The 22,774-nt window shown below is 37.7% G+C and overlaps 2 protein-coding genes across 2 annotated transcripts in view; one reads left to right on the plus strand and one right to left on the minus strand.

Moving 5' to 3' along the window:
- The window catches only part of unc13d (unc-13 homolog D (C. elegans)), a 24,483-nt gene extending 14,649 nt beyond the window's left edge, over nucleotides 1-9,834 (plus strand). Inside the window, exons 26-34 of the mRNA XM_079801219.1 lie at nucleotides 329-403; nucleotides 484-563; nucleotides 656-761; nucleotides 969-1,040; nucleotides 3,093-3,176; nucleotides 3,253-3,373; nucleotides 3,945-4,068; nucleotides 9,241-9,437; nucleotides 9,581-9,834. Of these exons, the coding sequence (XP_079657345.1) occupies nucleotides 329-403; nucleotides 484-563; nucleotides 656-761; nucleotides 969-1,040; nucleotides 3,093-3,176; nucleotides 3,253-3,373; nucleotides 3,945-4,068; nucleotides 9,241-9,437; nucleotides 9,581-9,684 (963 nt within the window). The 3' untranslated portion in view covers nucleotides 9,685-9,834. The remainder of the gene's footprint in view (nucleotides 1-328; nucleotides 404-483; nucleotides 564-655; nucleotides 762-968; nucleotides 1,041-3,092; nucleotides 3,177-3,252; nucleotides 3,374-3,944; nucleotides 4,069-9,240; nucleotides 9,438-9,580) is intronic.
- unk (unk zinc finger) overlaps nucleotides 9,830-22,774 on the minus strand; it is a 25,918-nt gene continuing 12,973 nt past the window's right edge. Inside the window, exons 11-15 of the mRNA XM_079801220.1 lie at nucleotides 21,264-21,362; nucleotides 20,948-21,133; nucleotides 20,650-20,834; nucleotides 13,183-13,443; nucleotides 9,830-11,373 (exon numbers count right to left, since the gene is read on the minus strand). Coding sequence (XP_079657346.1) covers nucleotides 11,236-11,373; nucleotides 13,183-13,443; nucleotides 20,650-20,834; nucleotides 20,948-21,133; nucleotides 21,264-21,362 — 869 coding nt within the window. The 3' untranslated portion in view covers nucleotides 9,830-11,235. The remainder of the gene's footprint in view (nucleotides 11,374-13,182; nucleotides 13,444-20,649; nucleotides 20,835-20,947; nucleotides 21,134-21,263; nucleotides 21,363-22,774) is intronic.

Genomic DNA, 22,774 nt, shown 5'->3' on the forward strand with positions numbered 1-22,774 from the left:
AACAGAGTTATAACCTAAAAATAAATGTTAAAAACGTTCCATGAATGATTTATAAATAATGTATTTGTGCTAACGTTGTGAGAACATTATTAAAGGCCAGATAACTTGTTTTAATAATGTTTTATCAATGTTACTGGAAGAATGTTTGTTCATAATTTTGAGAGAACCATGCCACAATGTGAGCTAGAACATTCCCTGTTAGAAAAGCCACTTTCCTCCGAGTAAGTCTAACATGCCAGTTTTTCTGTAAGAATGAGAAAGCGCTCAGTGATGCTTTCACAAAACAACCAGAACACATTTTTATCATGTTTGTTGTCACTCTTTTTAGTTGAAGACAGACATTGAGATACATGTTCGCAACATGGCTTCGCGTCAAAGGCTGCCCTCCAGAGATACAGAGGAAGTAAGGCATATGTTTTTGAGTTTTATCCGCTTGAGGTTTAAAATGACATTTTTCTAAAGTATCTAAATCTTTATCTTCAGGCTGTGGTTCCTTTAATGAAATATCTGGAAAAAGAACTGCAGTATATGAATGAGAATTTGGTTCAGGAGAATTTTAACAGGTATCTTAACTTTTCTTTTTTTCAGCGTGACTATATCTGTAAATTTGAGTTTTCACTTTAGGTAATAAGACTTCTTGATATGTCTCTTTCAGTCTTCTTACTCCATTGTGGCTGAACTCAGTGAAGATTCTGCATCAGATGTCTCAGCAGGAGGACAGTAACCTGGTTTACTTTCAGAGATTACTGTACACACTGCAGGTTAGTTCAGCCTTTCAGCCTAAATATTCCACATTAGCATGTAAATCGTTCTGCACAAATGCTACTTCAAATTGTGGTTTGTTTCTATACCGTCACACTTAAAATGTTCCACCCAGAACCACACATTAATACATTAAATCACAGTGGAAAGTTTTGCATAAACTTGCATCGGCAGAAATGCAAAAATCTTTGTGCTTTTTTCGTCAGTGTTTAGAACAGTGTTTTCATGCTGAAGGGAATGGACTACCTAATGAAACACTACATACGGAGGAATATAAGGTCAGTGTTATTGTTTTATGCTCTTGTTTTTCTTTCTTTTTGTTCCTATTCAAATATGTATGCATACTACTGCTCAAAAGTGGTTTTAATACTTTCATTCAGCAAAGATGTATTCAATTGATCAAAAGTAACAGTAAAGACATTTATAATGTTACAAACAATTATTATTTCAAATAAATGCTGTTCTTTTGAACTTTCTATTCATCAAAGAAGTCAAATGTATCATTAAAATATTGAGCAAAACAACTGTTTTTTACATTGGTAATAAAAAAAAGCTCCAATTCAGCATATTAGTATGATTTCTGAAGACTCATGTGACACTGAAGACTCAAATTTGCCATAACAGGAATAAATTACATGAATTGAAAAATCAACTTATGATATATAAAAGGTCATGGTAATATAAGAATATCCTGTAAGTTTCAGAGCTGAAAACGTCCTTGTTAGTCAAAGAAAAACATTTATTGACAGCTGGCTCATCAAACGATCGATCTGCAAATGTGCTTCCTTGTGATGTCAAAGTTCAGTGAAACGCTGCCTTAACCAAAGAAGACAAACACCTAATTCTGTAGCCCCGCCCACCAATTTTCCACTACACAGTACCAGCTCGCCTCGACTTGCCTTTGTTTGATTTTCTAGTGTTTAAAAGTTGTACCTGTACCTGCTTCCAGATACTTTTTTTCGTAACACCTCCGGTGAGGTTCTGAGCGAGCTGAGGCGATACAAAAATGTGTTGTGAAAACACGGTAGACTGCTGATTGGTCAGAGAGAATCGTCACTATTCACTGCATCATCATTGCACGCACCAGACGCAGTATCCTGAATAACCCCGCCATTTTTAAATAGTTTGGCCAGAGATTGCGTGATATACCCATTACTTTTATGGCAACTCGGAAGAATACGCCGTGGTCAAACAAGGAGGTTTCCTTTGTTTGATTGCCAAAGAGAGGATCCAGAGAGAGCTTGATGGGGCAACGAGGAACGAAAAAGTTCCCTGCGGCGTCACTATGACAACCAGGTACTATTTGCAATGGAAAACAGAGCGAAAAGCGAGCCGAGTCGAGTCGAGCTGGTACTGGTAATGGAAAAGCGGCATTAGATTAATAACAGGCCTACGTGGAGCTAAACCGGATCGAACTTCCAAGCAATGAAAACATGCCTTAAGCGTTGGATTTGCAGACAGGATGAGATTAAAAAAACAATGCTGTGGCTTCTGAATCTGACAGGAATGATGCAACACAATTATGTGAGGAAAAATGTTTTTTTATGTGATTAGTGTTGCATTGTTACATTTTATATCTACTGATTATGTGCGTGTCTAACTAAACATAACTTCCATGCTGTCACAGGCTGGAGTATCCTTTCTATTTGAGGTGTTGTTGGTTCATTGTCCTGCAATTCGTGATCAGACTTGAGCACCTTAAATAGTGAAATACACACGCGCGTTTTCAAAACAATTCCTCACGTGTAATGACTGGGGAGCCGAAGCTCATTATAATATGCAAAACTGTTATCCAATCATAGCAGTGGGCGTTTACTTCCAAGTCTTCAATGCAGTACGACCATAAAAACTGAGCGTTTCAAGAGAAAATAGTTGGATGTCCTGTTTTCAAGTCCTGTCCTGCACCTAATATAACCATTTTCTATCCATACAGAGGGGGCATACTTTAAATTTATTGAAATTAATAAGGAATCTTTGAGTAAACTTCGAGTATCATTTGAGTATCTCATTGCCGAGCCGAGTGTCCTTGTTTTCGGTAATCAAAATATGGTCACCTTAGAAAATAGCCTATTACTTATTCATTGTGATGTTTTTGAATGTAAAAACGTCATAAGTCGACCTAATTTTTTTTAAAAGCTAGTTCATGACCCTTTTAAAATATATTCAAATAGAAAACATTTATTATAAATTGTAGTAACATTCAGAATTGTACTGATTTTACTGTATTTTTGCTCAAATAAATGCAGCCTTGGTGAAAATAAGAGACTTCTTTCAACAACAACAAAAAAATCTTTTTAATGATAGTGTATATATGACTTTTTTTCCCTCAGGCGCTGCGGATAAACCTGACGCAAAACTCTTTAAGCTCTAAGCAGCTGATAGAGAAGTTCTTCGACAGAAAAGTGTGGGAACAGGTGAGATCAGGGCATGAAATTTCCCATAAAAGCCAGCGAAGTGTTGCTGACATGGATTTGTTTATATTTCCTGCAGAAAGTGTTTAATGGAGAGAAATACGGAGCCGTCACTCTCATCACCTCGTACAAACGCTCAGAGGAGAAACTGCATGTAGAGGTTCTCAACGCTGTCAATCTAATTCCTCTCGACTCAAACGGTGAGAAGACAAATGCTTTCCTTTTATATTATGATGGCTAATCTAAAATAATGTGGAAATCTGATGAATCAAGAGCCAGTAGGTCTCAAACTATCATGCTCTGACAAAAACACTTAAACGGATAGTTCACCCAAAAATGAAAATTCTGTCATTCACTCACCCTCAAGTTGTTCCAAACCTGTATGAATTTCTTTCTTCTGCTGAAAACAAAAGAAGATATTTTGAGGAATGTCTGTAACCAAACAGTTGATATGCCCCATTGACTTCCATAGTATTTTTTTCCTCCATACTATGGAAGTCCTCTCAACTCTTTGGTTACTCATATTCTTCAAAAAAATCGTGTTTTGTGTTCAACAGAAGAAAGAAATTCATACAGGTTTGGGACAACTTGAGGGTGAGTAAATGATGCCAAATTATTTATTTTTGGGTGAACAATCCCTTTAAAAATATCTGAATGTCATTGCATTGGATACATTTCACACATAAATGATGCTGCAGCTTTTCTCAGCAGTAATTTTGTGGCTCTGATCTCTGTTGATTCTCTGAAACTGGATTGTTTTGTCCATTACAGGTTCCAGTGACCCTTTTGTTCAGCTGTCTCTTGAACCAAGACACGTGTTCTCTGAAATAGAGCCCCGATCCACCAAAATCAAGAACTGCGATCTCAACCCATTGTTTGAAGAGTCCTTTGAATTGTATGTAAACAAAGCACTCATACACCATAAAGGTTTCAGTTCACTTTCAGAATCCGAAGTCATACAAAACTCAATCTTTTCTCATTGCCTGGGTATTAAGATAAATAGATGTAAAAGATTAAAATACATTTTAAAATAATTATGCTGTATAGTCATATATTATGATAGACAGCCAATGTTACTTACTGAGAAATTAATTTGTGATGGAATAATTATCTCAATTTTATTGGGGCCCTACACATATTATGCAGCAAGAGACGCTGATAACTTGTGTCATTAGAAAAATTTTCTTGACCCCTAAGAAACAATATTTAATGTCATCACGTATTGCAAATTGGCGTCACTGGTAAAACTAAATTGTTAATTACAAATAATATATATATATATGCACGTACGTTATGTTCTTTTGGCGTGCCTGGCGCATAGTCTAACAGGGTTGTACCTAACGAGTAATGGGTATGTTTTGGGCGTAACGTGCAATAAACCAATCACAGTCTCATCTCCCATCACCTTTAAAAGTCAGTTGCGCTTGCACCATGGCGGATTTGCTAATTACATGGCTGAATTTGCGAGCAGAAAGACTGAACGCTTCTCCAGAGAGGAATGATTTAACTGTTCAGATTTGTTTGAAATGTTTGTGTGCTGCCCCCGGTGTGTGTGTGTAAAAAGCAGTGTACGTGCGTTGCGCACCCACCTATAGGCACATATTACTAACGCAATCAGTAAATGACACAAAAATTACTGCGCTATAATTGACTTAAGACCAGGTTTTTGTTGGTCAATGGCGCAGTCGTTTTCAGTTGCCTCAAAATATCAACGAGCCTGAACACACCTCGTTTTCAGACCAGCACGCCCATGGGCGAACAGATGAGAGCAAATGCATTTGCTATTTAAACAATATGGAGGACATGAAAATGCTAGCTGTGTCAGGCTGAAACTAGCAAAAAACACTTGCGTCACATTGCACCGGGTGTATGATAAGGCCCTTAATATTTATATAATTCATTACATTGCGGTCTCAGGCAATCACTGCATTGCTGATCATGGTTTTGTGTATTGATTTATCTGCTCTTTCCAATGAACACAAGGATGCGCAGTAATCTGACATCTTGATCCAGATATTTTAATCAAATCTGCAAATTTTAACTAAATTAGCCAGAGGACTAAATTAAGAACAACATACAAATAACTAAATAAGACACAGATCATTTTCAATGTTTAAGATCTGCCATATGTCACTTCATCTCAGATGTATTAATTGAGGTACAAAGAGCGGACCCCAGGCCAAAACAATGACCACAAAAATGACCGTGATAGAGAGAGACATAGTTCTATTTTAAGCTGCCGTCCATTAGATTCTAAGAGGATTTTTAAAAAAAAGACTGAAAGTGAAAAGTCTTTCTTCCTCTTTTTCTGCTGGTTTTCATTCAAACCACACACTCAGTTATAACACTTATTCCTTCTACATTACATGCTACACACAAACTTTCACTTTCAAGGTCTCTTTTAGTAGAACGCCCCAAACTTAGGGTGCGTTTACACGATTACAATGTACTAAAAACGTTTTTTTGCATACAAACAATGTTGTCAAAATTCACCCAGTGTCCCCATTCACACGATCCATGAAAACGGATAAAAAAACACTATAATATGCTGCCAGGTCTGTAGTTGGCATGGTCACTTAGTATAGTTAAACTATATGCCTATAGACATGCGCATGACATCAGTTTTCACAAATTTGCGTTTTTGTAGTTTACACGGAGACTAACGGTATGATTTTCAAACACTGGCACTTTAAAATGAAAAATTACCCCATAATTTACTAATCCTTATGTCATCCAAAGTGTATATGACTTTCTTCTTTCAGATGAACACAATCAGAGTTATATGAATAAATATCCTTACGCTTCCAAGCTTTATAATGGCAGTGACGGGGTCCATTGAGTTTGAAGCTCAAACAGTGCCGGCCCGTGGCATAGGCGGAATAGGCAAATGCTAGGGGCGCCACTCATCCATAGGGGCGCCAAAAATGTATTACTGATACTATTTTATTAATATTAATTTGAAATATTACCAAATAAAGCGCAAAAAACTTAACTAAGTCCCCCGCATCTTCCCGGTCCGCCTCATCAATCTCCCCCCGCCGATCTTGAAGTGCGTCAGAAATACAACGCGCGATCAGTTTATCATTAGGGGAATTTGTTGTGTTGCGTCGCCTCTCGCCGCATCCGACGCAGACAGGATTGCTTTCATTTTTTAGGGTGCTTGGCCGCTCGCTCCAGGTGTTGACACGGTGTAAGTTGCCTGATTATTTATGACGGATGGCCGAATTGTAGTGTCAAAAAAGACAGAAGCCCTCTGAAGCAGGCAAGATAAGGGATAGGCTACACTGCTCTTCTTACTTAGCCTAGTATTTGTGTTTTGTTTATCTAAAAATTCTTAAATCAAGGTGCATTTACTAGATAAGTAAAATGACAGAAGATATTTTTCTTGTTTAGGCTACTTGAAAATAAAATCAAAATTAAGTGAGTTTTTGCTTAAAACAAGCAAAATTATCTGCCAATGGAGTGAGAAAAATAATCTTGTTCCTGATTGAAATCTTGTTTCTGTCCCAAACAGAAATAAGATTATTTTTCTCACCCCATTGGCAGATCATTTTGCTTGTTTTAAGCAAAAACTCACTTCATTTTGATTTTATTTTCAAGTAAACAAGAAAAATGGCTTATGTCATTTTACTTATCTATTAAATGCACCTTGATTTAAGAATTTTTAGATATTTGGACTGGAAACAAGAAAAAGATTCTTGTTTAAATAAGAAGAGCATTTTTTGCAGTGTAAAGACAGAAGTAAAGTGATGTAGGCAAATTAATGAACAGTTTATTCAATTGCATAGTAGTAACATGCTAATGTTTGCTAATTAATTCCAGTTATTTTTACCTTAAACTTTATGCAAGCAGCTGTTCTGGGTTCTCCAGAGGCCACAGCCAGTGTGATTTTGTAAAAAATAAATAATATAAAAATATTAAACGCATGTAATAGCCTATCACTTTTTTAATAGCCTGTTTTAACTCTGCAGTTGTGCAGTTTTAAAGGTCCTGTTCTTCGTGATCCCCTTTTTCAAACTTTAGTTAGTGTGTAATGTTGCTGTTAGAGCATTTATAATACCTGTAAAATTATAAAGCTCAAAGTTCAATGCCAAGCGAGATATTTTATTTAACAGAAGTTCCCTTTCAAAGCCTACAGCGAATGGCTGGTTAGGACTACATCCTGGTATTTCCTGCTTTAATTACGTCAGTAGAGCAGTATGTCGACTAACCTCCGCCCACAAGAACACGCAAAAAAGGGGGCGTGGTCTTGTTGCTCCCGCGTGGAGAAGAGGAAGTGTTGCGTTCGGTTGCGTTCGTATAGTTTGTTTGTTGCCATGTCGTCGAGACGCTGTTACCTTTCCGGTAACGTGCGCTCTTGCGTGTGCTAAGCTGCTGTCAAATCACAACACGGGAACCGCTGGCACAATCAGAACTCGTTACGTATTTCTGAAGGAGGGACTTCATAGAACAGGGAAATCTTTCAAGCCGTTTTGAGGACAGTGAAAACAGCAGTATACAGATAAGTAAATTGTGTGAAAAATACAGTGTTTTTTTACACGCGAAACATGAACACATGTTATATTGCACACTGTAAACACAATCAAAGCTTCAAAAAAACACGAAAAACGGGACCTTTAAGGGGGTGTATATCAATTTTAAAATGTATTTGCCCAAATTAGTAATGATATTTATATATAGGTTTATTTAAAATAGCAACATTTTATGTAAAATTCACATTAAATATCTAAATTTCTGTTTAATTCCTGGTGAAAACATGAATGCTCATAGTTTAGTGGAATATTGCTGCCATACTGGAAAACAAACACTTTTGCTAGTTCTCAATGAATAGTTTGTGCATGAATGCTAGATGCACTCTTGCTCTTTGTGTTTAGGCTGTAATGTGGCATACAGTCTAAAAAAAAAGTCTCGTGATCATAAGGGAACCTTTTTTAGTGCTATATAGCACCAATTTTGGTGCTTCAGTGGTTCTTCAGAGGTGCTATATAGCACCTTAGTCAAAGAACCGGTGAAGAACCTCTGAAGAACCGCTGAAGAACCACTGAAGCACCAAAAATGGTGCTATATAGCACTAAAAAAAGGTTCCCCTATGATTACGAGCCAAGAACTATTTTTGGTGCCATATAGAACCTTTTTTTTTTAGAGTGGTGCAATTTTTGTATAGTTTGACTATCATCAGCCTTTAAAAAATAAAAAATAATAATAATAATATCATGAACATAATGACGGGGTAGAATGGACTGGACATCATATAAAACAACAAAAATAAAAATAAAACATCAATGCATTACAAAAATAAAACAGTACGAGTGTTTCCAAAGACTGATAACGTGTAGTGCTAAACCTTGACACAAGGGGCACCAAGTAAAATCTTGCCTAGGGCACCAAATTGGTTAGGGCCGGCCCTGAGCTCAAAGCACATCCATCCATAATAAACGTACTCCACACTGCTCCGGGGGGTTAATGAAGGCCTTTTGAAGAGAATCGATGGGGTTTTGTAAGAAAAATATCCATATTTAAAACTTTATAAAGTCAAATATCTAGCAACCGGCAGACCGTCTTCCATATTCAACTTGTGCAGAAAGTATAACGCCTAACAGTTCAAAACGCTTACGCTACATTCTAGTGATATGTCGCGCCAGTTAGTAGTTGTGTAAATAAATGGCCAAAACATATAAAATGTTTTCAGTTTTTAGTTGAAAATGGCCTCTTGAGGTCTTTAAAGCCTTTCAGTAACCTGTATCACCTGTGTTCACTCATGATTAGCCCAATCCACATCATTTAGCTCATTAGTTTGTTGTACATCCCAATAACATTAGTGGAGGATGACAAAGAAAGAACAAACTGGTAAATTGAATAGAGATGTGGCTGTCTTTAGAGCAGGGGTTCTCAACCCGAGTTTTGTTCCAACCATGAACAAGCTAGTCACTGCCTTCAGGATTACTAGAACTACATAGGGGTGGAGCTAAATTCTGCAGGAAATTGGAGTCGAGACCGCCTGCTTAAGAGGATCCAAATATCATTTTTATTGGTTGTTTTATGGTCGTAATGTGGTCTCTCTCCTCAGTTCCGTTACATTAGAAAAGTGCCAGTCTCCAGGAGCATGTCTGCTGGTGACAGTTCTGGACCATGACACTTTGAGGAGCGATGACTTCGAAGGAGAGGCGTTTCTGTCTCTTAAGGCAGTGCCAGGAGTCGGAGGCGGACCCAATAATCCAGAGCCCGCACAGATACGCCTACCTTTGATGCACCCCAAACCAAACAGTACGTCACTTCCTGTTATATGCACACCGTTTAAAATAAAATGAAATTGGAATGACAGAGGAGATTCAATTTCCTTCAAATTTCCTTTAAGCATGTATCATGTAGTGATTCAATATGCTCTTGTGCCATCTCTGTTTTTGTAGGTGATAATACTTTGAGGTTACTTGAAGCCAGGAAGGGTGAAAAAGAAGCTCAGGCCTTAGTTAAATTACGCAGGCAGAGAGAAAAGAAGTCTCAGGAAGCCTGAGAGGACAAAAACATCAATCAAGACCATGTTAACATTTTCACTTTTCTGTCTATTTGTTATATATAAAAAACATTATTTAATGACCAACTTTTTTAATTATTGTAATGTGTAATGAAATGATTCTATGAAATTCAAAAAATAAACATTTTCATCCAAAAATATACATTTATTGTCTTTTACAAAATCAGACTGAGACACTGTATATGAACAAAACTGAGCATGTGATTTCTGAATTCACAGTGAAGTTCTGTTTCAAAGGAAGTCATCTGTTGAGCATCCCATATAACTGTCCCTTCAAACTGAATTCAACTAAATCATCCAAATAAATCGAAAGTCGAGCCCTCTTCTGACAGCCGTAGCTTATGACTGCTCTTATGTTTGGTAATCAGTGCACATGATTTACACTCTCCACATGTTCATATAAAACGCCTCTAAATGAACAGAAAGCTTCAGTTGGGAACGTGCTGTTGGTTTAGTAAACAGGCAAATTTGTTCAATCAATGTATTAAATAAAATATGCACAATCTAGGAGTTACATAAAAAGTGTTTGCCTTCTTGCTTTTGCACTCCAGTTTACCATGACTCTTTTAAAAAAAAAAAAAAAAAAAAAAATATCCTGAGAATGAAAAGCTGTTGTGGTGTAGCAGTCTCCAGGAATTTCTCCTTTAAAAAAATCCTACAAAAGTAATTGTAAATTTCCTATATAGCTACCTACTTTGCTAATATGTATTAATTACGAAATCTTCCCGTCTGGTAAAAGTCATTTAAGCTGCACTGAAGATACACAAACTGCATTTCTTCTGTAAACATATCAGAATGTTCTGGAAGGACATTCCACATTTCGACTTAAAGATGTAAAAAACAACAAAAAACTAAATACAGGATTGTCTTACTATATGTGTTGTATGTGTTATGCTTCTACATAAAGCATTAAGGAAATATCAGAATTTGGTATCATGATCATCACTTAAATAGTTCCTCTCTAAATGTGTTTCATGTGAGCACTAACTCAATTATTAGTGCTTTATAAAACCTAGACAAGGTCTGAATACTAATACAGGTTATGTTTGTTTTGTTCTCATTTAAAATACATGGGAAATTATGATTACAATAAGACATAAGCATGTTATTATATATGTGATGTTTTGTCCCCACAATAAAAATGAAAATATCACAAACTTATCATGTATGTCAATTTCTCTAGTAATTTTCTTCCTTTTTGAGGAAGAAAATGGTCCCATTGAGGTTTAGGACTGATTGCATGCTAGTGTAAATGATCATGGCATGGCATGTATTACTGATATGGTTAATATGCATCGAACAAGATCATATTTCTCAATTAAGTCTCAGTTTTTAGCCAAGATAAGGTTGAGGTGGTTTCATTTCTTTTAGATTTGGGCTTTGAAGTATACATTTAGCCCTAGTTTTAAACTGAAAACTTATGCAATATCCAAATGAGATTCTGTGAGGGGTCAAGGTTTATGTCTAGTGTCCAGATTATAGCATTAGGATTACGTCTGAGTTTATGACTGCGGGATATTCATGCTCGCTCTACTGGTGTTCGGTACACAGCGGGCATTCTGTCGAGGACGCACATCGCTCGCAGTGTAGGCCGTGTTGGCATGGCAATGTCACTGATCCCATCTCATCGCAAGATAGACAATATAATCTCTGCTTCCTGAACACAGCCTGAAAGAAGGAACAAGGCAGAGAGAAAACCGATTAAAATACAATCCGACATGCGTTATTAATAAAGCTTATAGACCTCTACTTGTACATCAGATTATTAGGTGAACCTTAAAGAAATGTCCATTAAATAAAAATAAAAAATCATTTTCACATTATTTTCATGGCAATGGAACATTTACCCTCTTTTATTATCATACAAATATTGTATTTAAAACGTAAAGCACAATTACAAGTACATTTTATGGTAATATTTGTTGTTCAGAAAAAGTTATATATTTGCAAAATAAAATCACTTTAAAATTAAAACGAACTACAAAAAAAATGCATTTTAAATATAATAATTTATAGTTATTTATTGAAATAAATATAAATATATATATATATTAGTATTTTAAATATAATATAATTAATATAATATATAATATTATATATTAGGGGTGTAACGGTACACAAAACTGGGGGTTCGGTATGTCCCTCAGTTTTGAAGTCACGGTTCGGTACAGCAGTTTTACAAAATTGCTTTTTATTAATTTTTATTAAACAGTGTTTTACTGAAAAAATTGGGTCTGTCCTTAAATTAATCCAATTATAACTAAAAGTTTCTTAAAGATAATGCTGTAAACTATATAGGGAGCCCTTACTTGCACATTATAATATATACAGAGCCCAAACTGTTAGCCTAAATTCAGTTGCTATTTATTTTTTGATATAATAATCAACACTCAAATAATACATTGTAAATGTATTAACATGTAAACTTCACATAAGGCAGTCTAATTTTAAAATGAGTTTTTATCCAATTCGTAGTTGAAATATAATCATTTATACACAGTGGCTGTCATTTTCATGACAGATTTATTTAAACAGTCACTAACAGGTTAAGTAGAATATAATGAATATATAGGCTAATTTTTTGTGAAAGTTCATTTTTCTTGTGAACTAACAGCTGTGGACACTGAATGACTTCTGAGGTAAATGTGATGCTACGTGACATTGTTTACAAGCTGTTTTATTGACACTTGAAACACCTATTGAGCGATTACACGACATATGATAAGTTTCAGTAAGTTTTATTGTATCCTCAATATACCTTAAGATATGAATTCACGTTTATTCTTTAGGAAGAGATGATCGCGTTCAATCGCGCACCGCAGCTTCAACTGACAGAGTTGAAAAAGAGTTACGACACTCTTTTCTATGGCCCTGGATGCGCCTATACAGTCACGTCACATTAAAGAGCGAAAACGGCATTTATCGTTTGAATTTCGTGGTAAAATGGACTGAATACTTAATATGTTTGCGTGGGAACTCAGATTGAAGTGTGTTCCGCGCTTAAAACAAGCCGACTGTTAACTGTTAAAGTACACACGTGCACCGAACCGAAAGCCCTGTACCGAAACGGTTCGGAACGAATACGTGTACCGTTACACCCCTATAATATATAGGTTCAACACTTAACACTTGGTTAAACACTTTAAAATATGGTTTAATTTGATAACAGGACCTAACAATGATTTTAATGATCTTAAACTTAATGTTAATCTCAGCACTTTTAAGATCAAAAGTTGTATGTTAAAAATACTTAAATGCACTGTGAACTAACATCCATATTAAGATTTTTATTAACTAATATTAACAATGGTTAATAAATGCTAATATATCTCAACTGTTAGTTTACATTATATAATATAATAATATTTAAATAATACAAGTAAGTAGTATAAAAGCTTAAATTTCTTAATGCAAAATAGAATTATTTGATTTAATTTTTGGATTCATCAGTTGTCAGGTAGCAGGTGTGTGAATGACCTGTTCTACAGTGCGTAAGCAGGAGCAGATCTGTGCCTGCAGGCTGCAGATGGAGCTGATTGGAAGTCTGTGCAGTAACTGTAGCTGGTGAAGCTGTAGATGTGGGTTTTCTGCATGCCGTAGGCTCTCTAGCGCCTCCTCCAGGAGAGCTGCTTGCTGCTGCGCCTCCGCTTCAGCCTGCCGCGCTCGCTCCGCCTCCATACCCAACTGTCCAACCAAGTGACGAGCTTCCTCTGCATCTGATTTTAATACGGCCAATGACTGTGGTAGTAAACAGACAAGGTTGTTCAGAAATCTTGTCATTACAATCATGAGTGCCTTTACATATTACAGCCCAGGACTTCATTTGTATTCTGAAACTTATCAGATGAACATCAGATAAGATGGCCTATCGTGATGAACAACAGATTGAATATGTTGGTAATTTTACATGTGAACAGGATAGCAAATCATAACTTCCATGTTAAAGATTATTTCTCAGAATTAGAAAAAAGGCTGGAAAATGAGGACACTATAAAAGTGAAATAAAAGTGTCTCCCATTTTTTTCACATAAACACACACACTCATGTTGTGTTGTCATGTTTTATGGGGACTTTCCATAGATATGATTTTTATACTGTACAAATTGTATATTCTATTCCCTAACCCTAAATCTATCACAGAAAACTTTCTGCATTTTTACATTTTCAAAAAACATCACTTAGTATGATTTATAAGTGTCCCCAGAAGGACAAGGATTTCAGATATAGCCATCTTTGTGGGGACATTTTGTCCCCATAATGTAGGGTTTACCAGGCTGCACACACACACCTGGTTAACCATCTTTGTGGGGACTCTCCATAGATGGTTTTTATACTGTACAAACTGTATATTCTATCCCCTGTATACACTAACCCTACCCATCACACAAAACTTTCTATTACACTAAATTTTTCCATGTTAAAAAAAAAACACTCATTCTGTATGATTTATAAGTTTTTTCCCAAAGGGGACCTCAATTAAGGTCCCCACTAGAGGTCGACCGATATATCGGGCCGATATTTGTCATTTTTTAATATATCGGCATCGGCCGATATCCATGTTTAGTAACGCTGGTTTAAAGTCAGGCACGTCCGTGTTTTTGGTGCGGTGGAACCATCACTGGCATAATGCTACAGCTGGTAGAAGGTTTGCTTACTTGCAGTTAACTTTAAGGACTGTAGTTGAAAACTATCAGCAGTTTGCTTGCTAACATATTAGCCCCAATGTCATAAGTTCTGTTTTATTTTCCTGTATCGGAGTCGGAGAATTTCACTCTGTGCGTGGGGTGGAGAGGGCAGCAGCTCTCACAAACACTGTAGCAGCGTGACTGAGGGCGAGGGCTACGTTACTTCGCCCCGCTCACAGACAGCACCGTGCTCGGAGACACAGAGCTGTCCTTACTCCTGGAGCAGTCTAGAACAGTGTATAAAGCCATGTTATTTCAGCCTTGCTAAAGCCTTGTTTATAGTCGACGCATTCGCACGAGCGCGAGCAAAAATGATGTCAGCGTGGAGTGGGCGGTCTGCGTGTTGAGAGCAGTCAGCGGAGGCGCGCGCGCAGTTAGTGGAGGCTCGCGCTGCGGAGCCAGACAAAAGCAAAAAGCACCCTCAGTGGATACTGTAATAATATACTGGCGAAACAGATTGGGCAGATTTGCACATTTGTGTTCACGCTCTGGAGAGCGGCAAATGTGAGAGCACCATCTATTTACGTGTTTTTGCAGCTGTGAGTAATGTAGCCAGATCTCTTGAACGCGATCAGCGTTTTTATTCAGTGCTGAGTTAATGTAGGCTCGCAAAACTCGAGGCTATACAGTCTAGAAAATCCCTTGAATAAAACTATTGATTTTCATGCCACTGCATGCTGCAGTTTCAGAAGTGACATCTAAATATAAATGCTGGATTCACTCTGCACGAGACAGAAATATCCTCCTGAGACTAGTCAGGGGGCCAATTCTGAAAAGGGCTTCCGTTAAGACTTTTGCGGACATGTTTTGGTACAAGCTGTCACCCTATTTTTTTAGTTAGAAGACACCCATAGGGAAGATATTAGGGTGGTTGTCAAGCTGAATTTTTTTTTTTGTGACTTGTACAAGCAATTTCAGGCCAATTTGTTGGTTTCCTGCTCGACTCAACATGCCAACGATAAATGTTGAATATCTCCACAACCACAAGGACCATATACATAAAAATGGTATCAAATGAAAGCCAACACTCATGGGATGTCTGCTGAAGTGTCATAATGAACATTTATTGTACAGTGTAAGAGACAACAGAACTAGAACCTGAAAAAAACAATCTCCGCCTAAAGAGAGCCAGTTTTCAAAGTGAATATCAGCTTGGAAACATAACATAGTATCCCAAAACCTCTATCAATCAGTACCCCTATCTATGGGAATGCGTCAAGCCAAGTTTAAAGCTTGTAGGGAGAGACAGTGCAATTCTGCACAAGTTATAATACTTTAATGTCTAAGCGGAAATGTAGAACTGTAGATGGTGGTCTATGGTGCTATTTGACTTCATTAATGTACCAGGTTGTAACACAAATTATATTTAATTGACATATCACTATAGTTATTAATTCCATACTAACATAACTGCTCTCTCACTTCTTTGGGGTTAGGGGTTAGTAACTAGTTAGTAGTAATAACTATGTAATAGTCATATGGCAGAGGTATGTTTTTCTCCATCAAAGCAGTGGCACTCAGGAAGGCAGCCAACAGAAGGCACCCAGCAGCATGTCCATGTGCTCAGTCTGAGTCCTGGTCAGGGACACAAAATAAGAATTTGAACACCCTGCTATTTTGCAAGTTCTCCCACTTGGAAATCATGGAGGGGTCTGAAATTGTCATCGTAGGTGCATGTCCACTGTGAGAGACATAATCTAAATAAATAAAAAATCCAGAAATCACAATATATGATTTTTTAACTATTTATTTGTATGATACAGCTGCAAATAAGTATTTGAACACCTGTCTATCAGCTAGAATTCTGACCCTCAAAGACCTGTTAGTCTGCCTTTAAAATGTCCACCTCCACTCCATTTATTATCCTAAATTAGATGCACCTGTTTGAGGTCGTTAGCTGCATAAAGACACCTGTCCACCCCATACAATCAGTAAGAATCCAACTACTAACATGGCCAAGACCAAAGAGCTGTCCAAAGACACTAGAGACAAAATTGTACACCTCCACAAGGCTGGAATGGGCTACGGGAAAATTGCCAAGCACCTTGGTGAAAAAAGGTCCACTGTTGGAGCAATCATTAGAAAATGGAAAAAGCTAAACATGACTGTCAATCTCCCTCGGACTGGGGCTCCATGCAAGATCTCACCTCGTGGGGTCTCAATGATCCTAAGAAAGGTGAGAAATCAGCCCAGAACTACACGGGAGGAGCTGGTCAATGACCTGAAAAGAGCTGGGACCACCGTTTCCAAGGTTACTGTTGGTAATACACTAAGACGTCATGGTTTGAAATCATGCATGGCACGGAAGGTTCCCCTGCTTAAACCAGCACATGTCAAGGCCCGTCTTAAGTTTGCCAATGACCATTTGGATGATCCAGAGGAGTCATGGGAGAAAGTCATGTGGTCAGATGAGACCAAAATAGAACTTTTTTGTCATAATTCCACTAAACGTGTTTGGAGGAAGAAGAAGGATGAGAACCATCCCAAGAACACCATCCCTACTGTGAAGCATGGGGGGGGGGGGGTAGCATCATGCTTTGGGGGTGTTTTTCTGCACATGGGACAGGGCGACTGCACTGGATTAAGGAGAGGATGACCGGGGCCATGTATTGCGAGATTTTGGGCAACAACCTCCTTCCCTCAGTTAGAGCATTGAAGATGGGTCGAGGCTGGGTCTTCCAACATGACAATGACCCGAAGCACACAGCCAGGATAACCAAGGAGTGGCTCTGTAAGAAGCATATCAAGGTTCTGGCGTGGCCTAGCCAGTCTCTAAACCCAATAGAGAATCTTTGGAGGGAGTTCAAACTCCGTGTTTCTCATCGACAGGCCAGAAACCTGACTGATCTAGAGAAGATCTGTGTGGAGGAGTGGGCCAAAATCCCTCCTGCAGTGCAAACCTGGTGAAAAACAACAGGAAACGTTTGACCTCTGTAATTGCAAACAAAGGCTACTGTACCAAATATTAACATTGATTTTCTCAGGTGTTCAAATACTTATTTGCAGCTGTATCAAACAAATACATAGTTAAAAAATCATACATTGTGATTTTTGGATTTTGTTTTTAGATTATATCTCTCACAGTGGACATGCACCTACGATGACAATTTCAGACCCCTCCATGATTTCTAAGTAGGAAAACTCGCAAAATAGCAGGGTGTTCAAATACTTATTTTCCTCACTGTATATAATGCATATAATGTGGCAAAACTCAATAATAATGATGTGAGTACCTGAGTAATTTTGCACCAAACTGCACAGGCACACCCACATGCCCCACTGCAAAATATTCCATTTTTTCAACATTTACACTGCCTGGTACTGCACTGACTTCCATTTTCCTTGCATCCACATATCGTCATCTCCAAGCACCTGGCCTGTAAAGGTTCTTTGGTTAAAAGCTTGGGGACAAGCATTCCATCCTTCATGTGCCAACCACAACTGGTTGGTGAGGGCAACTGTGGATGGGTCACTAGTGACGGTTTCCAAACCTTTGTTTGATAGTGGGCCCTCATGAGGTGCAGATACAAGGCATCCTGAGTTGGTGGTAAAGTATCCACATTGGCTTTCACTTTCCGAAACAGGGCACAGCGAACATCATGGATTGAAGTGCTGCTTGTTTTTGGATCATACAGTTTGCAGACAAACTGTTCTGCTGAGGATAGAATCGCTGGACTTGGTACTTCATCCTCACCAAAGTTGTGGAGAAGACGAGGGCACTGCTGAAACACTTTCCACGCCGTCCTTTTTCCTATTCCAGTGAACTGACTGGTAGTGTCACATCCAGTGATGGCATGAAATGTTATCTCATGTTATCTCATCTAAAGTCAAAGAAATGGTTCACTACACTAGTCTGATTGGTTTCTGAGTGGATCACTACAATGTCCTCTGACATAAGCTGAGGGCTTTTAGCTAGCAGACTGTAAAACAGGCTGCTGTGCAGCAAATAAATTATAAACAATATTTCCATTACACATCTGCACAAAACATAGTTTACCTATTAGTAAGTAAGCTAGTAATTATGAAACTAAATTAGCCTAGCTATCTGTCTGGGAAGTATAGTTAGTTGGAAAACAGTTTAGCTTACCTGTTTCTGGCAACATTCGATGTTAGAATGGTTGAATATTGAGGTAAATGTTTGTGTAGACAAATAGACCAAGTTAATTTGTTGTGTGATTGTGTGATTTATTCCATTAGAAAGAATTGTTCAGACTGTTGACACCTGCTGTGATCATCTTCTCTGGATCTGCTGCCTCATGTCAAATCACAGCTGTGCTGACACAACAGTGCCCCTTGGGGTGTGATACTCTTGTGGTATTTATTGATTATTATTTTTTAATGATCATGCTTGCACATAAATTGGATTATATTTCACATTTGCCCAAAATTACAGTAGGTAACATAGAAAATGGAAGCACTTTGGGGGAAAAAATCCGTTTTTACCACTTTTGAGATTATAGTGTTAAAATGGACAAAAAAAAAAAAATTCTAAGCTGACAACCTGGCTAGAACACATGTTGAGGGGTTAAATATTAATACTGAATAGGTTGTATGCTTGTACCAAAAAGTGTCCGACAAAGTTTTAATATCAGTTTTGGCCTCCTGACTAGACCCAGAATAGAGGTTTTGCCTCTGTAGAGGACATTATATTTTAGTGAATTTCTCCGACAACATACACAGTTTTGTCTGGATATTCTTATGAAAATATTCATAATTACTTTTTATTACTCCCATTATTAGATTACATATTGTCCCAAAAACACATTACTATGCAAATTATATATAGTGTATAGATGCATTTCATAGAACGGGGAATGGCATTTATGGCCATGTTTATCATTAATACTAGATCAGTTTATTGATTTGTTTGGTTAACTTTGGATAAATATTTTATTTTAATACCATGCAGCGAAGTTTGACGCTCTCGCCGGCGGCGGTGTGAACGCACAGTTACAAGTCAGGAATTTGACCGATGCTTGGCAAGGTTTAATGGTTCTTCAGCAGTTTTATAAGCAAAGTAATTCCAAATTTCACGTCTACTCCTCTCTTTATTAATGAGTTTTGTGCGTGTTGAGTGAGATTCAACTGTTGTATTCATCTTGTTCTGTTGCCACATTTGCCGGTTTCACGTCAGTTTGGGTAGCGCGCTGCCACCTAGCGGTGAACTTCGGAACAGCAACATATACCGAAATGAGCAAAATCATGATATCGTACCGTTTGAAATAAAATATATACCGGTATTTTTCCAGTACCGGTATACCGCACATCCCTACTGCGTACCACTAGAGGCAGCCTGAGTACCACAAGTGGTACTCGTACCACACTTTGAGAACCACTGATCTATACTACAGCTCTTCCGTGACTACTTAACACTGAGCAATGTACACGGTCTCAGTATTTCAGGCACTTGTTGCGCTTACTCGACTCATGACCAATCGCTTCGTGTACCCCCAAGTTGTAAGTCGCTTTGGATAAAAGCGTCTGCTAAATGTAAATGTAATACTGGGCGATGGGCGGCGCCATGTTAGTTTGCGCCTCAGAGAATCGGATCTGTCGGATTTCCATTAGGCAAGTTCCTTCACGTCTCACAAAATACATGAAAGTAAGTGACCGCTGAACTGGGAGAAGAATAGAGTAAACTATATAGTTACTATATAATGTGTATCTGATATGAATAAAACACTTAGTCAAGTTATAACTGTCTGAAAGGATTGTTTTTGCCGCTTCCATAGACATCAGTGTTTTTTGCAAGTACTTATGGGCATTTAAATATCTGAAACCTAAAATAAACATTATGTGGTTGAAAACACTGAATTGTTGTGAAATGTGACGAGTGCTGAGTGTGTCTGTCTTTGGCTCGGTGCCAGCCAAAGCAAGAAAGCACGTTTGAATTTAAGTGGCACCGAAATGAGGCACTGAAATCTACGCTCTAATTCGGTCTGGTACATACCGGTTATATAGGTACCGGTGCCACGGTACCCAACCCTAGTGTTCAATAAATTAAGTTAATTTTAGAAATGTTGTGCATCCACTTATTAATAGTGTGACATTATAGCATGCAAATGAATGGGAAAACGTCAAGATATCATCCCAAAAAAAAAAAAAAAAAAACGGCTGCATATATCGGCCATTGGCTATAGAAAAACCCATATCGGTCGATCTCGAGTCCCCATGAGTCAGTATGCATTTAGGTTGAAATCCCAAATGGGATAGAAAAACATTCACATTCACATGCGCACGCACACACACACAGTCTGACCTGAGCCATCTGTCTCCAGCTGTGATCCCAGTGTTTCAGCACTCTGTGTGCCTCCTCCACTTCCTGTTTGAGACGTGACGTCTCGGCATACATGCTCCCCGTGGAGAGCAGGGCAGGGGGGGTACCTGGCGAGCTTTGGCCTGTCGGAAAATGTTCCCAAATACTGCTGTTCATGCCATTTAAACCTACAAAAACAAAACAACATCATGTTTGACTGGATCCACTGCATTGTCTATAATCCAGTTTATTATTATGAACCTGGACAGCAGCCATTTAAACCAATAAAAATATCACACACCTAAAGAACCATGGGAGGTCCCCAAAAAGCTGCTCTCTGATTGGCTGGGTTGTGGCAACTGCGCTGAGAGGAATGGAGAATGGTGAGCTCTGATTGGTGGAGAAGGTGAGGGTGATCTGAAAGGGGAGGGGCTACTTAGGGAACCAGGGATGTTGACAGGTGCTGAACTCTGTAACTGACTGCCTCCTGTGGGAAAAAAAATGGCAAAATCAGAATTGAAGATGCATGTCAAAGTAGATTTTCTGAAGTTATGACAGTACAGTTTATGCTTTCCTATCATCTTTTTTTTTTTTAAAACTGTAAAGTAGTCACCAACCCAACATGAGGCCCATGCTGGGTAGAGCCGAATTCTCCAGACTTTTCTCAAGAGCTGAGACTCCAAAGTCATTCAGGTCCAGATCATCCAGGGCAGATTCTGGTAAAGAGGAGAAATATATGCGGTTTTAAACATACAAAACATCCATAAGTCATTCTAATCAATAGTAAAGCTCAAGGTATATTTTTGTACTGTATATAACTACAACCAAAAACTTATCCAACAACATCTGTTCTTACAATTGTGTGTTACGCAGAAGAAAATGAAACATGGGGTTGAATAAATAATCATATTTAAAAGGTACACTATGTAACTTTTTGTTCACCTGTTAATTTTGTCACCTATTTTTAATTTAGTCTTAGTCTTGTGCCAAATGTCCTTGTTAGTTTTAGTCATATTTAGTCTTTCACATATCTTTTTTTGTTAGTCAAGAGAAAGTCTTGTCATTTTAGTCTAGTTTTAGTCAAATAAAAACTCAATATATTGTGTGTGGCAAAATAAGTTACATAAAATACATATAACCTGCATAATGTATGTGCCACAACACCATAGCTAACTGGTTGATTTACAGCGTAGATGCCTAAAATCAGCATTAGCTTATGAGACGATGGGCACAAATATTGATTTCGATCTTGATTCAGTATGAATTCATATGTATATAGCCTACTGTATAAGGAAAAATAATTTTGCCTTTTAGCACTATTTTAAACTTTTTTGGGGGTTAAATTAGATTTTCTTGCATTCATTACTATTCACTATTATTAACATTCACAAATTTCACAAATAAGTAAGCAGTTGTGATGTGCAATACTTTTTTGAGCAACCCGACAACATGTATATTTATTAAAGAGCCATACAGGCACCAGTAATGGCATTACAAATTAAAATTGTATTTTTCCAGCCACAAAATGACTTTAATTTGCCTCTTTGCATTGGAAATCTATATTTTAACCTTAATTACTACACTAATTGTAATATAAATAATACAAATATTAGAAGACAAATGTTTTAAGTGGTTATTAATGGACCATACTTATTGCACAAATAGTTTTAGTACCAAAAGATCTCAAAATATTCAATAAATATTACTGAACTAAAATATAGGCAATTTATTTTTAAAATAGTTAAGGTGTATGGTCACATTTGACCACCGATGAGTATAAGTGTGACCAATTAGTAAGGAATACCTGAGGGCTAAATACAAGAAAAACATTAACATTAATGTAAACAATTTTGCATCTCCACCACTCACCATAATATAATGATACTGTAAATATGGTTGACGCAATAATCAATGCACACTATGCTGTACTGTTTACCAAAAAAAGCTGTTATGTAGGGTGATTGGGACACTTTTTGCCATTGAAATGACTTGGATAAAGTGTCCCAATCACCCTGAATTCACCCTATCCACTTAAAGCCATTCAAATGTATTGACCATTGACACAGCGCTAGAAGTATTGAGCGCTCCGGGAACCACGTGACCGCAGCCACCGTGAGATGACAGGCTG

This window comes from Gobio gobio (genome assembly GCF_949357685.1).
Source record: "Gobio gobio genome assembly, chromosome: 20".
Classification (NCBI taxonomy): Eukaryota; Metazoa; Chordata; class Actinopteri; order Cypriniformes; family Gobionidae; genus Gobio; species Gobio gobio.